Source organism: Ostrea edulis, chromosome 2, assembly GCF_947568905.1.
Source record: "Ostrea edulis chromosome 2, xbOstEdul1.1, whole genome shotgun sequence".
Classification (NCBI taxonomy): Eukaryota; Metazoa; Mollusca; class Bivalvia; order Ostreida; family Ostreidae; genus Ostrea; species Ostrea edulis.
In genome coordinates, this window is record NC_079165.1 from 44,900,884 (window position 1) to 44,915,374 (window position 14,491).

A 14,491-nucleotide genomic window follows, 5' to 3' on the forward strand; every position below is an offset into this window, starting at 1 on the left:
AAATCAAAAATACACTTCCCAAAAAATTGACATTACTCCAAATGTCAGGTGCGAACCTCTTTAAATGTACGAGTCCACATCATTGATTATAAACATAGGAGGACTTTGTAGTGAAGGTTGGAAAAGAGGGCGTATTGTCTGATTATGTATATCCCTGTTGATTGTCATATTTTGTATTGATGGAGATATTGTGATAATTGATTGACAGATGACGAATAGTAGCCGTCTTTCATCGATCGTAATACTCGTATCTCATTCTGCAGAGATTTTTTCATGTCATCTGATACCTTAGCTCTGTCAGAAACGAACGTTTTTTTAAGAACATACTGCAAATCTGTCCGATAGGACGACATGTAGATGTATGTATCTTGGCAGAGATACCTGCTAATCTTCACTAATTCGACAATACAATGGACTCGACATTCGACATGTCTGCCTTGTGAGCCAAATTGTGAATTGGAAATCGACCGAAAAAAGAAACAATTTCCATTCCCAATAACATCAATGGGGGTAAGTATTCTCAATTCAAAAACTTTTCACACGCAGAGCATGCTCTCGCACATCGAATTAGTTGAGGGACATAAACACCACATGTAGCTGATCATGGAATATTTTGACAGTTCCTGGTTGTGAAAATGTAAAGTCAGCTATTTTGAATTACAAAAAAGCTGTATATGGTATGGTGTTTATACATCTCACCTGATTCGATACGCAAGAGTTTGTTCCGCATATGATCAGTTTTTAAATCGAGAAAGGCTACAGATAAAGGAGTTGATGTTACAGGAGTTTTAACAGTCTCGTTTAAAGTCAGCATTTCGCAAATTCTATGATCGTTATAATGATCTAGTTTGCCAATACAACCTATCATTGGGTGAAATGCGGTCTGACACGTTTCATACCGATTGTTAGGCCGTTCTTGGCACACTGATTTTGACTATGGACACCTCCGTTTACCTGATCAAGATTTAGGGCTTACCGTTACGGCGGTTGTGACCGGTCGACAGGGAATGCATACTCCTCCTAGGCACCTGATCCCACCTCTGGTATGTCCAGGGGTCCGTGTTTACCAAACTCTCTAATTTGTATTCCTTGTAGGAATTATGAGATTAATCACTGTTCGTTATCTTCGCCTTTCATATGGACATTACTAGATTATTGTAGCAAAGAGGGCAATCCAGGTTGATATACGAAACCTCTACAGGAAGTCGTACAAGATGCTTTTATATAGAGGAAAGTATAACCATAATGTCCATGTTCAATAAGACATCCTTCTTTGAAGCAGATATAGAAGACTCTGTAACGTCTTTTATTATATGTTTCATATTTACTGGAATATATGGAATCAACATCCGAATAAAAGTTGGTATTTTAATCGATAAAACGTCGTCGATGAATCTAAATATCAATTTAAAGGCACAACAAACAACCTAGAAGCTTTTCAACTTTGCCTCAAAAGAATACAAAAACAAGTCAGCTACATGTAATAAAGGAGCACAATTCGTGCTCATTGGAATTCCGTCAGACTGTTGGAAGACCTAATCGTACAGACTATATATATATTGTCAATAAGAAACGCCAGTTTCTTCTTGAATTCAAATTCAGAGATTTAGAATCAGGGTGGTATTTCACGAACTAACTTTTGGGGTGATTGATTACATGGAATGAATATTTCCCGAGCTTCATTTTTATTACAGAATATGATCTCAAAATCCTAGTATATACTTTATTGTGAGAAATGGTGGTGTGAAGTGTTGAAAAGTCATGCATCTTCATACTGTTGATTTCGGAAAAACTTTGTAATTTCAAATTTACTGAAAGTTCTTGGAATTTTTAAAGAATGAGAACGGTTGTCTTTGGAGTCATCATTGCATGTTAGGGATACCATAATACGGACTCCATTCCGTCTTCTTGCTCACAGGCAATTATATCGCTTGGGTTACTAATTAAAGAGTACTCTTTAATAGTAAATTCGAACCCAAGCGATATAATGTGTTCTTTCTGCATATATGGTTTTTGTGAAGTGGAATATGTTTATTGACTTTTGTGTTAAAAGGTCACGAGTCAATTTAGTAGTCAGCAATCGAAAGGATTTCATATGATCTTTCCTTTTCGTTCTCGCTACAGAGAGAATATACTTATTGAGTTCAAGGTCACAGTAATGAGAATGTCATTTGAATTATGCTATGTTCTAAATCAACCCTCCACTATGTGGTGATCTTCTTTACTTTTCCTTTGCAATAATTTTGAAAAACAAATCTGACATAGAACTTACTACAGTAAATCACTCGATCGATCGATAAAGTATCAATTGCCTTACAATCTTACAAATTATAAAACAGCCTTCCAAGACAAAGTCCTTCAACAATGTACATATATAATACATTTCATAAAGGGACTGAATTTCATAATGCACTTTTATATCCAGTGTCATTATCAATGACGAATACGCTTTTCCTTCACTTCAGCAATGCTGTAATTTCTTACAATCTTTTCTTCTTTATCCGTGTGTTATCTTGACTTGGAATAAGAGATGGCCACAGCTGGTACATTGCTACGAGAGGGACTCCCACCCACACCCCGTTTGGAATATAGAACAGAAATGTTAAAGTTACAGCAGAATCCGATCCAATCCAATGCCGCGCTCCGCAGAGATCCGTAAACATCAGGAAGTACGTCACAGTTTTCCACATCGTCATGATATTGACATTGTAGGCCATTAATCGAGTGTGGCGACTTGACCGGTAATGCTGTGGATCAGAAAAATTGCTTCAAATTACTTTGATAAAAATATATCAGCGAATCTTTCTCCGGTCCAATAGAAATTTCTAGTATAATAGTACTCTTGCTTCACTGCCAAAAAGCACTTCAAATATGAATCCCTCTAAAATATGTACAGAGGAAATAGTGTCAAAACACAGCGCGTTATCAGAATTAGAGAAATTATCGAACAGGTCTAAATGGCATTACAAACTTACCAATATTATAGTCACTATGCTCAGGATGACTTCAACATAGTTTTGACTGAAAAAACAATGTTAAATACAGAATGACGTATGCTTTGAATCAAATTTGAAAATGTGTTCTGGACGACAAAATAGGAGAGAAATAGATGCATTTGCACCCTCCGTAATATTCCATGACCATAACCACTGGATCCACCTCTTACAATATTCAAATTTTGAAGTTCTTTGTCCCCTGTATCTAATATTTGCTTAAATAGTGTAATTAGCTTCCATCTAAAAGATACGAAAATCGTTCATTTAGCAATGGATGAAAAATGAAGATAACGAACAGTGATATAATATAATGATCCGAATTTACAATTCAATTTCAGTGAACAAAAAAGAAAAAATTCAAACAATTATAGAAAGACAGTAATCCTAAGCTGAAGGAAATTTGAAGAGAATTTCATGCTGATCATGGGTCATCTTAAAGTAACCGATGCCGTGACAGAGGAATCAACAAAAAGTTCATTATCCAACAACCGTGCTTAAAACTGTACAAAGAGGAGCATGTTTGTACTTACAGACTAATCGCTTTCACAAAAGGATCACTGGTGTCTAAATATCTTTTATCAATGTTGACATAATACTTATCTGAAAATAATAACAAATATTAACTTTATGTTGATCTTCAAAATGAATCAAACAACCGAGAAATAGAACAGACTGACATAATCGTTCAAAGTTCTAAACGTCACACATACTGATCAAGTCTAATTCAGGAACTGTGGAAGTGAAACCATTTTATCCACTTTTAGGACTAGACACATGTTTGTATATACTTTTTTGCTGAAGTATTTCACAAACTTATCGTATCTGACTTTCAAAACCGAACACTAATCAATACGAGATCCCATTCATTTAAAATAGAGACCATGATATTTGGACTTTAAGCAGGACATACATTGACCTAGTTTTACGCATGGGTGTATGTATTCGGGTTTAAAGTTTTTCTGTATTCCGAAATAGGAGACCATAGTCCTCTATAAGTAAATGAGAAATGATTAATTTAAAAAAAAAATCAGAATGAAACCATTTTACTTTGAAAGAAAATAACACCACAACATTATATCTGACTTTCTACCGGTATACTGAAGAAAATCACGGATACTTACACAAATACCAAATCCATGAATACGATCCCCCGGGCAGGGAGTGGGGACGGGACATAATGAAGCTTGCATCCCACGTACAAATTATGGCATTGGTGTACATCCAGCCTAGTATCCACCCTGGAAGTTGTCTCAAATCTGGTTTACTCGACATTTCACTGTTTTGTTTGGTCTTCATCATAGTCGTGCTGGGGATAAAATGGGTCACCTTGCTCCTATCTGTTCTAGGATAAACACCGCGAACCTGATTATCACAATGGTATCGTCCAGATTTACGTGTGGCTACTTTCAGTTACATGTGACATAATTTTACATTTATTTCCAATTAACACTTAGGCAAAATTATATGGCGATAATAAAATAATTGTATGTCGGAGCCGCAGCACTCATCTGGGTCACCTTGCGGACTTGTAAATGTTGAGAACGCTATTGTTATACGTATATAGTGACCCAACAAATTAGCTAAGGCTCGTCATTTTACTGCTTTATACACTGTGTGTGTCTCAGGATGTTTGCATTTTACTATCTCATATGTATAATGCAATCAGTTTATTCATTCGACTAATGATAATATTATTTCGAATTCAAGGCTTTGCGAATACACTGCCTCTCAGGGTGTTACGTATTCGCAACTTTGATCATGTTGATATTGTACAGATAACTTCCCATGAGGTTACATATTAACAAAGCCTAAGGCTGTGAGGATTGCCTCTAGGGTTAAATATCTCAACCCTTTCCGACATCAAAAGATTTATTTCAAGCTTACAATATTTTACCAAGTTCCTGACAATACATCAAGTATACCGGCGTTAAGCGTTGCAGTTCATACTCTCGTGTGTATATTCAAAAGCGAAATTTATTCTTTAAGCATATGTATAAGTACACGCATTGAGCGGATAATATAAAACGAGGCGAAATCAACAACACATAACACAGGGAGTTTATAATGTGGACTCATACATATTGCATCCGAAAATTTTAATTACAAACTTTGCAGTGCCTAGATACATGTATAGGCCATCTTATACCTAATCCACCGACGTGTTCTTGTTCTTCTCTTCTTTTAACTATAGTCAGCTGGACATGTCATTACTAGTGATATTGATACAGTTTAAAATGAAGACCTCAACTCATTTATTCTAAAAGGTCCTAAATACAGAGAACCTCGGGCTTTCAATTGGCGACAGAACTTCAATGACTATTATGAATTCTGTCGAAGATTATGCCAAACGATGGTCTAAATATGAAAAAGAAGAAATTTATACATTGTCAGAATGGATTAAAAGTGTAAGAGGAATATTAAAATCCCGCATTAGACACATTAAAACATAATTACGTGCCATCTATCCTTCTGTGTTTAGTAAACCATTAGTGATAAAAGAATTAGATACGTTACATGAGGAATATGTTTTGGTTTCAGGTGACTAAACTTGTAACAGCAACTGCCCTTTCAAAAGATGAAATTCTTCAAAACCATGCTTCAGTTTTAGACACATTTGATATCCCCAGTCAATGGGTGGGATGAATATCAGTTACCGTACTTATACTGGATTCCTAAACTCCACAAAAACCCTTACAAAGATGCATTGCTGGATTCAGTAAGTGTTCTACCAAGCCTCTATCTTTGCTCCTCACGAAAATATTAACAGCTGTGAAGGAGAAACTTCAACGGTACTGGGCTACTACATATGTCAGAAGTGGTGTAAATCAAATGTGGATTCTAGAAAATTCTAAATAACTGTTAGTAAACTTAAAATCGCGAAGCTTTTCTCTGATCAACAACATCAAACACTCCACACGACCATTCCTCACGATAAATTAAACACTAGAATTTTTGACATCATAGATAGCTGTTTCTTCAACTAAAATGGAAAAAGGAAATATTCGCATCTAGTGATCAGTCATGCAAAAATATACCACTCTGATTCCACGCACAAATATTCTGAAGTTGGAACCAAAAACATGCTGGAGTTCCTCATTGACAATATCTTCGTAGTCTTCGATGATCGGGTCTTCCAACAGTCTGTTGAAATTCCCATGGGCACGAATTGTGCTCCTTTCATAGCCGATCTGTTTTTATATTCTTATGAAGCAGAGTTTATTCAAAAGCTTGTACATGGGAAGAAAAAAATCTCTTGCTGTGGCCTTCAACTCGACTTTTAGATATATTGACGACGATTTATCGACGATTTATCTATTAATGATAATCATTTTCATTCATATGCCAATTCGATATATCCCTGTGAACTCGAGATAAAGTATACCACAGTCCTCCACATCTGCTTCGTACTTAAGTATTTTCTTAAAAATGAATATTAACGGCAAAGTAACAACTCAACTTTATGACAAACGGTATGATTTCAGCTTCTCCATCGTCAACTTCCCATATCTATGTAGCAATATTTTATTATTACCTGCATATGGTGTTTATATCTCTTAACTGATTCGATATGCAAGAGCAAGAGTGTGATCAGTTTTTAGATTGAGGCAACCTACTGACAAAGTTGATGTTACAGGGGTTTCAACATTCTCGTTTAGAATCAGTTTTTCGTAAATTCTTTGGTCGTTATAATGAGGTTTCTTAATGAAATAGCATCAGAGCTAATCATTCGGGAAGAGTTTTTTTTTACTTTGTTCATTCAGACTGTACCACCGGAGCAGCGATATCTGCCAAAATTGTGGAACTTTTTGCAAGAGAAAGGTCTGTCTGTTGACAATAATAGAGGTCAAGCTGCTTCAGTGACCTCTGAAAACAGGATTGTTAAGAATGAAAGAACTGAATAGGTTGGCTGTGTTTACACACTGGAAAAGTAACATGCTCAATCTGAGCATTGCATACTCTTGGAAGCTTCCTCATCAGAAAATAAATGATGGAATAGATTCTACATTCATGTTCTTTGATTCTTCACCAAAAAGTAACTGATAGGTCTGTGTTAAACGCAGTGGGTTGAGAGACATACTTGCTTCGAAACATTCAAGAGCATGTGTATTGGCATTACATTGTGTTTGCAATATATTCTCAATCCTGGTCTGGAAGAAAACCTACAGGACAATTGTGCATGGGATGCTCAGACAAAAGTCACTGACTAGGACATTTCATCTTCATTGACATCTTTCTCTCTTCTTGTGACTTTTGTGTGCGTTAAATCTGTCCTCTAAACAATTAAGCCATCCAAGCTTCAAAATCAAGACATAGATATTTACCAAGCTTTTACTTTAGTTAAACAGTGCATCGCAACAGTGAAAGATATGTGCACAACATCGACGTTGAATTTGGAAGTTTGTTTACGGAAAGCAAAAAATGGCTGATGAGTTGAAGATCGATGTAAAGGTCCCAATATTGTGTAAGAGGTAAGCATACAGAGGCAATGTTGGTGAGAGCCCTTCTGATTATTTCAAGGTCAATATTGATATCCCCTTTTTTGATTATTTAATCAAGAATTAAGTTGCAGGCTCCAGAAAAATGATGGCCCCGGATATTCAGTATAATCACCTAATCAAATGGCTAAACTGGGAGATTCTGACTTATTCGCTTAGCAAATGACGCGATATTTTGGGGGAAAGACTTGGAAAGTGTACATCCTGATGACCTTAAGTCAGTACTATTATTAAAGTGGAGGAGAGGACAGACCCGACAGTTTGCTGGCAACGTTTAGAATTACAGACGGCAATATCTTGCCGGACATCAAAAGACACCTGTACATAGGCTGCACCTTAACAGTGACCTCCAGTGAAGCTGAGCGCTCTTTTTCTGGAGGATTAAAAGCTATACGACGAGATCAACGATGAATGAAGACCGGTTGGCGACCCTGCCTCTTATGCATGTCCACCATTCCATGAACATTAGCATACCAGCATTATGCGAATAAGAGAAGTTTGTTCAAGTCATCTATCGTGCCTGATTAATCTTGAAAATAAAAGAATCTCGCTTAATGTAAAACCTAAAATACCAAAATATACATATAAATAAAAGAATTGAAAACAACGGTCTAAATGTGGAGGCCCTTCATGGCTGGAATTGGTAACGTTTGATGAACACCTAGCATCAGAAACACAACTCTTGCTAGAAAATGTGAAGAAATCAAGAAAACTGTGTCTATTTGCTGATATTCTATTGCAATTGTTTGATGCAATGATATCACCCATTTCTTTGTATGAATCTGAAGTATGGGTTTATGAGAATAGTGATATTATTGAATCATTATATTTAGAATTTTGTAAGTATATGTATATCATAAAGGTGAAAAAGTGCACTCCAAATTGTAACTTAGAAGAGTACTCAACGGCAAGAATTGTTGTTTTGGGGGAATGAATATTAACAGGTAAACAAGAAAAAATTTCACGAAGACTATCACATCACATACATGTATGGGCTTGATGCTGCTGCTGTTGATCATTCTTAATGGTTGACTATTTTAATTACAAGTGGTTATGATATTTTATGAACAGAGCAGTTAGCTGATCTATCCCACTTGTCTAAAAATGTAAAGAAACATTTGAAAGAACGATTTATGGATGAATGGAAATATCAGATACACTATTCAAGCGTTGAATTGTAGTTTATGTAACTGAATTTGGTTTTGAAAAGTATCTCCATGTGTTATCCATTTTCGCTTGTAGAGAAGCAGTTCTTTCCCTAGCGAAGATGTGTGTTACCTGTTGATCCGATGTATTCAATTTGCAACAATAGATGTGGTAGTCACAGACTGCCAGTCGAGACTGGTAGATTTTTCAGTATAGAAAAGAGGTGAAAATTTTTGTAATCTTTGTAATTTAGAAGAACTGGGTGATGTGTTTCATTATTTGTTCAATTGTGATTACTTTAAAGGAGAAAAGTGCACATTTTTACCATAATTTACCCGAATGCAAAAAGAAAGATTGTAAGTATTTCTGATTTCATGAATAGTCAGGATAAATACGTTCTCAATGAATTAAGTAAACTCTGCAAGATTGTTATGTTAATTTTAAGGAATGAAATACAACCTTCATATGATCTTCCAGCACTCTTGTATGAATTTTTGTGTTTAGTTTTCTGTTCAAATTGTTAAAACATATGTACGAGGTCATATACTGGATGTGATCATTACCAGAGATACTGACAAGATTGGTTCCACGGTGGAAGTGATTGATCCTTGTTTATCAGACGGTTCTGGAATGTGTTGCGTGATCATTTCGCAGTAATTTTCAACGCATGTGCCTCCAAGCCTGCTCCTTTGAAGAAAACAGTTACTTACAGAAAACTCAGATCCATTAATGTGGAGTTTGAAGTGTCAAAAGTTCTGAAAGACTCTCTAAAATCTGTGGACATTAAAGAGCTAGTTGCTATATACAACAGTGAACTTTCATTGCTTGTTGAAAAGCATGCTCCACAACGCACAAAAATAATTATAATTAGACCTACCTGCCCCTGGTACACTGAAGAACTCCATGAGGCAAAACATCTGAGGCGTAAATTGGAACGCAGATGGCACGGGACAAGACTCACAATCGATCATGGCATTTATAGAATTCAGTGTGGTAATATGAACAAATTGCTCAGACAGGCTAGACTAAATTACTACACAGAAAAACTATCATCAGGTCAGCAAGACCCAAAGACTCTATTTAAAGTGACAAAGTATTTGTTGGAAGGTCCCAGTGAGGTTGTACTACCATCTGGCAAAGCATCATGTGAGCTTGCCCAAGACTTCAGTGACTTTTTCATAAATAAAATAGAGTGTATAAGAGATAATATAAATTCAAAGTCTCAGCCTGAAATGTGTACGGACAATCTCGAGGCAGAAATAAACACGACCATGACTCTCCTGGAGGAGTTCACTTCTGTTACAGAGGAGGTAAAGAGAATATTCAAGCATTAATCTAATAAATCGTGTAAGCTAGACCCAATACCAACATGGCTTTTAAAATCTTGTTTGCAAGAACTTCTACCAATTCTGACAAACATTATAAACCTATCGCTTAAAACTGCAAGTGTACTAGCAGCATTAAAAAAAACACATATAAGACCTCTTCAGAAAAAAGCAAATCTTGAACCAAATACTCTAAAGAACTATAGACCTGTGTCCAATTTGCGTTTTGTTTCAAAGGTTCCGGAAAGGGTAGTTAACTCCCATATTGAAGACCATTTGACATTAAATAACCTTCATGAAGAACACCAGTCAGCATATAGGCAGTTCCATTCCACGGAATCTGCACTACTGAAGGTACAGACTGATGTAATACTATCTGAACAGCACTCTTGTATGTAACATCTGTTCGGAATAACAGGCAAATCACTAGGCTGGATATCATCTTACCTCAGTGACCGTCACCAAACGGTCTGCATAGATGGTACCAAGTCAAGACCAGTGAAAATGAATTTCAGTGTGCCGCAAGGATCAGTGCTGGGTCCCAAATTCTATACAATGTACACAAAACCAATTGGTTCCATCCGTAGATATCATGGACTTGATCACCATTTTTACACCGATGACTCTCGGCTTTTTGTAAGGTGAAGATAAAGAACAGTGATCAATCTCATAACTCCTACAAGCAATACAAAATAGATAGTTGGGCAAACATGGACCCCTGGAGACACCAGAGGTGGGATCAGGTGTCTAGGAGGAGTAAGCATCCCCTGTCGACCGGTCACACCCGCCATTATCTGTCTTTTAAGCCTACGGACATAGCTACACAGAGACATTGCATCGTATTGAGCGTTGTCTATACGACATCGTGTTTTGGACGCATGACAATATGTTGAAACTCAACATGGATAAGACCGAGGTCATTGTGTTTGCATCTGGTCGTAATGCAAATCTCATTAGAAACATTTCAGTGACAGCAGGTGACTCACAAATTAATCCTTCAACCTGCGTTCGAAATCGTGGTGTCATGTTTGACTCCAAGATGGATATGGAGAAACAAGTGAACTCTGTCAGCAGATCTTGTTATGCGCAGCTGCGGCAAATAGGCCACATCAGAAAATATTTAACAACGGAAGCAACTAAATCTCTTGTGAACTCCCGAGTTACATCAAGGTTAGATTATTGTAACGCTCTCCTGATTGGTATTCCAAAGACAGTTCTGAGCAAGCTCCAACATATTCAGAATACTGTCGCACGTCTAATATCCAGGACCTCTCGTTACAACCATATCACTCCAATACTAAGAGAACTACACTGGTTACCTGTGCAGTATAGGACACAATATAAGATACTTACTTATACTTACAAAGCCTTACATGATGAGTGCCCAATTTATATCAAACGATTACTAGAGGTATATAAGCCTAACCGAAATCTTAGGTCTATAAAACAATCGGTCACTCTAGTTGTTCCAAAGAGTCGAACTATTATGTATGGGGATCGGTGTATCAGAACAATAGCTCCAAAACTGTGGAATGCCCTTCCAGAACATGTAAGGGACTGTAGAACACTGTGTGCGTTCAAGAAGTCACTGAAAACACATTTTTTCCATCAAGTTTTCCAGGACTAGTTTCTATCATTTCAGTCATTCGTGTTTGCTGTTTCAGTGCATTAAGATTATCTTGTCTGTTTTGATTGTGTGCTTTAGTTTTCGAGTACCATTTTGTGATGTTTTATTAAAAAAATTTTATGTTTTAATGTATTATAACTGAGACATTATATGCTGTGTGTGCGTGTGTGTATTTCATTATTATTATTATTTTAATACGGCTTGAAACTGATGTTTATTCTTATCTAGCATATTTATGGTATCTTGTGTTTTCATGTTTTATGTGTACAATCAAGGTAGGTACAGCTGCGGACTGTTTACAGGTGATAACGCCTTTTATATCATTGCTTTTTAATGTTTTATTTATTTTCTATGTATTATGTGTATAACATTCTAATGTAAGGTATATATGCATTGTAAAGCACCTTTGAGCGTGCATAGTGTATGAAAAGGGTGCTATATAAATATGGTATTATTATTATCATTACTCTTAGTATGCCTCATGTGAGTCCTTGAGTGAATAAAAGCTTCAATGATGGTTTCATGTATATGTCATTTTAATCATACACCCCAGTTGGGACCTAATTTGTCAAACAAGAGGCCCATGGGCTACATAGCTCATCTGAGTCACACTGGTCATGCTCTAAATTTTAAAAGATTTTTGTTTCAATCTTTATTCCCAGGAAAAATTTGAAAGGGTCCCTACATAAACTGAACATGAATTCAAACAAATTGGGGATGCCTCAACACCAATATGACTAACATGACGTTGCTGTTCTGAAAGGTCAAGGTCGCATAGATCACGGTAGGAAATGTAAGGTCTTGCCGTAAGAAATCTATATATAAAATATAAAAAGTTCTGTCAGTGTTTTTATAAAACTATGTCACAAGGTCAAACACCATGCTATCACATGAAAGGTCTTGCCATAAAGAATATATATACAGTGTATGACATATGACAGTCCCACATTAAATAGATCAAGTAGGTTGAACTCCAAGGTCAAGGTCACAAGGTTAAAAACTTCTGATACGAAAAAGGTTTTGTCACAAGGAATGGATATATGACATTCGAGAGCCCTGTCAAACTCCAGGTTCAAAGATCATATATGAAATGCAAGGTTTACCACAAGGAATATTTATGCAAATTATGAAATCCCTACCTTAAACTGTTCCGGAGAAATAGAATATGTTAAATTTCTTTAAAGTAGGTAAAAATTCCAAGATTGAAAAGTTTAAAAACTTTGGTACCAAAGAAAAGGTCATGTCACAATGAATGTGCTTATGAAATATGAAAGCCCTATCGCTTACAAGTTTCAGGGAGACTGACAGAGCAAAATATGTCCTTGACTACAGTTGCTGGGGAATTTAAAAAAAAACTTAAATTCACACAACTTGGGAATATTTGTACTTGATTTAGTGTGGCCCTGCTGCTTTCGAAAATAATTTGTTTTAATTGATTTACTGTACATTCATATATAAACTTTATTCCCCTATAGTGGCCCGTTTGGGATCGAACTCTGTGATACCATAAATATAGAAAGGGGTCTAACTCTGACCCAGATAAAAAAAAAAATACCCACTCGCTTCAACTGCCTAAAAAAAAATCAGAAACTAGATGCGGTATGTGTAATTTGCCGGTCTCCCCGCATGGATTAATGTTTTAACTACTTGCATGCCAAATTTCAAGCCACGGGTTGTTAAAATAAAAGCGATATACGTAATCGTTCTCTCGATTTCACCTTCTTATGTTTACTAGGACATTTACCGGTCCAGGTCACCGGGTGGTTTTTCGCCTATGACAGCAGCGAAATTCAGACTAATGTGGAAGATTTCGGACCTATCCATTAAAATTTCACATAAAATACATGTATACATATGCTACTTACTTCCTCATACTTTAATAATGTTCTTCGTGTAGACGTTACACGACTCATTCTTTCCTCAGCAGTATCAACTGTTGACAAGATCTGCTGTGTTAATGAAAGCACTAAATACCCGATATACTTAGAATCTCAAATACCTTAAAATTGACCAACACATTATTCTTGTGATATTGCACCTAGAGAAGGAAATTGAACATTATTTTTTTGGCTTTCTTAATTTTTTGATTTTGTTTATTGTATTTCATTTAGGGTTCTCAGTGCGTTTCTCAAAATGGCAGTTAAAAGTCAGGAGTTGATGTTTTGTTAAATAAGCAACCCAAATACGGCGAACATAGAGAACTTTATTAAAGCGATGGAGAGAGCAACGAAACGTAATCAACCGTGGATTTCCGACGATTGTGAGAATAAAAAGGTAAAGAAACTTTTCAAAAATCTTCTGAAGAGTAGCACTGCCAAGGTGGCTCAGGTGAGTGTTATGGTCCATGGGCCTCTTGTTTTGATGAGAAATTGTTTGTAGAGCAACCACACCCAGAAACCTTACACTTCAGTGTACACTTTAAGATGGTCAGTGAAGTTCTTGAATACCGTAAAGTCAAATATGTGCCATTCATCTCTTATTAAGTCTATTCCACATTCCATCTGTGACTTTCTGTTTTACGTTCAAGTTTAAATCTAGCTTAACAACTAATATTGGGTTTTGCATTTGACTTCTGACTCCCATGCACTTTACTATGTGGACAGTTGCACATCAGTAAATATCTTTTTCAACGTGAAACCCACCTCTTACAAACATCATCAACCCAACAAACACTGGTGAAATTGTTGATGTCATTGCCAGTAAGATAGGGTTGTCATATAAGTAGGTACTCTCTCAATCTTTGGAAAATGTTCACTGTTGTATCAGACTGTGTTCCACAGTAAGTTATATTGTGGAATTTTCACAGTTTTAGCGGTGTGTTATCTACAATGAAAGGGTACATATTTGTTTTAAGCCAGGAAAATGACCAAAATAGGCTGTTCTTCTACAGTTATCTGGGAT

At 36.3% G+C, this 14,491-nt stretch overlaps 1 protein-coding gene across 1 annotated transcript; it reads right to left on the reverse strand.

Moving 5' to 3' along the window:
• Positions 1-1,292: 1,292 nt before the first annotated feature.
• LOC125679367 (uncharacterized) lies at positions 1,293-4,378 on the reverse strand. The gene is made up of 4 exons (XM_048918549.2): positions 4,118-4,378; positions 3,527-3,596; positions 2,976-3,021; positions 1,293-2,747 (listed from the first exon to the last, which is right to left on the reverse strand). Exons 1-4 carry the CDS (start codon positions 4,293-4,295, stop codon positions 2,481-2,483), a joined length of 561 nt encoding a protein of 186 aa, XP_048774506.1. The 5' UTR covers positions 4,296-4,378; the 3' UTR covers positions 1,293-2,480.
• Between the last annotated feature and the right edge of the window lie 10,113 nt (positions 4,379-14,491).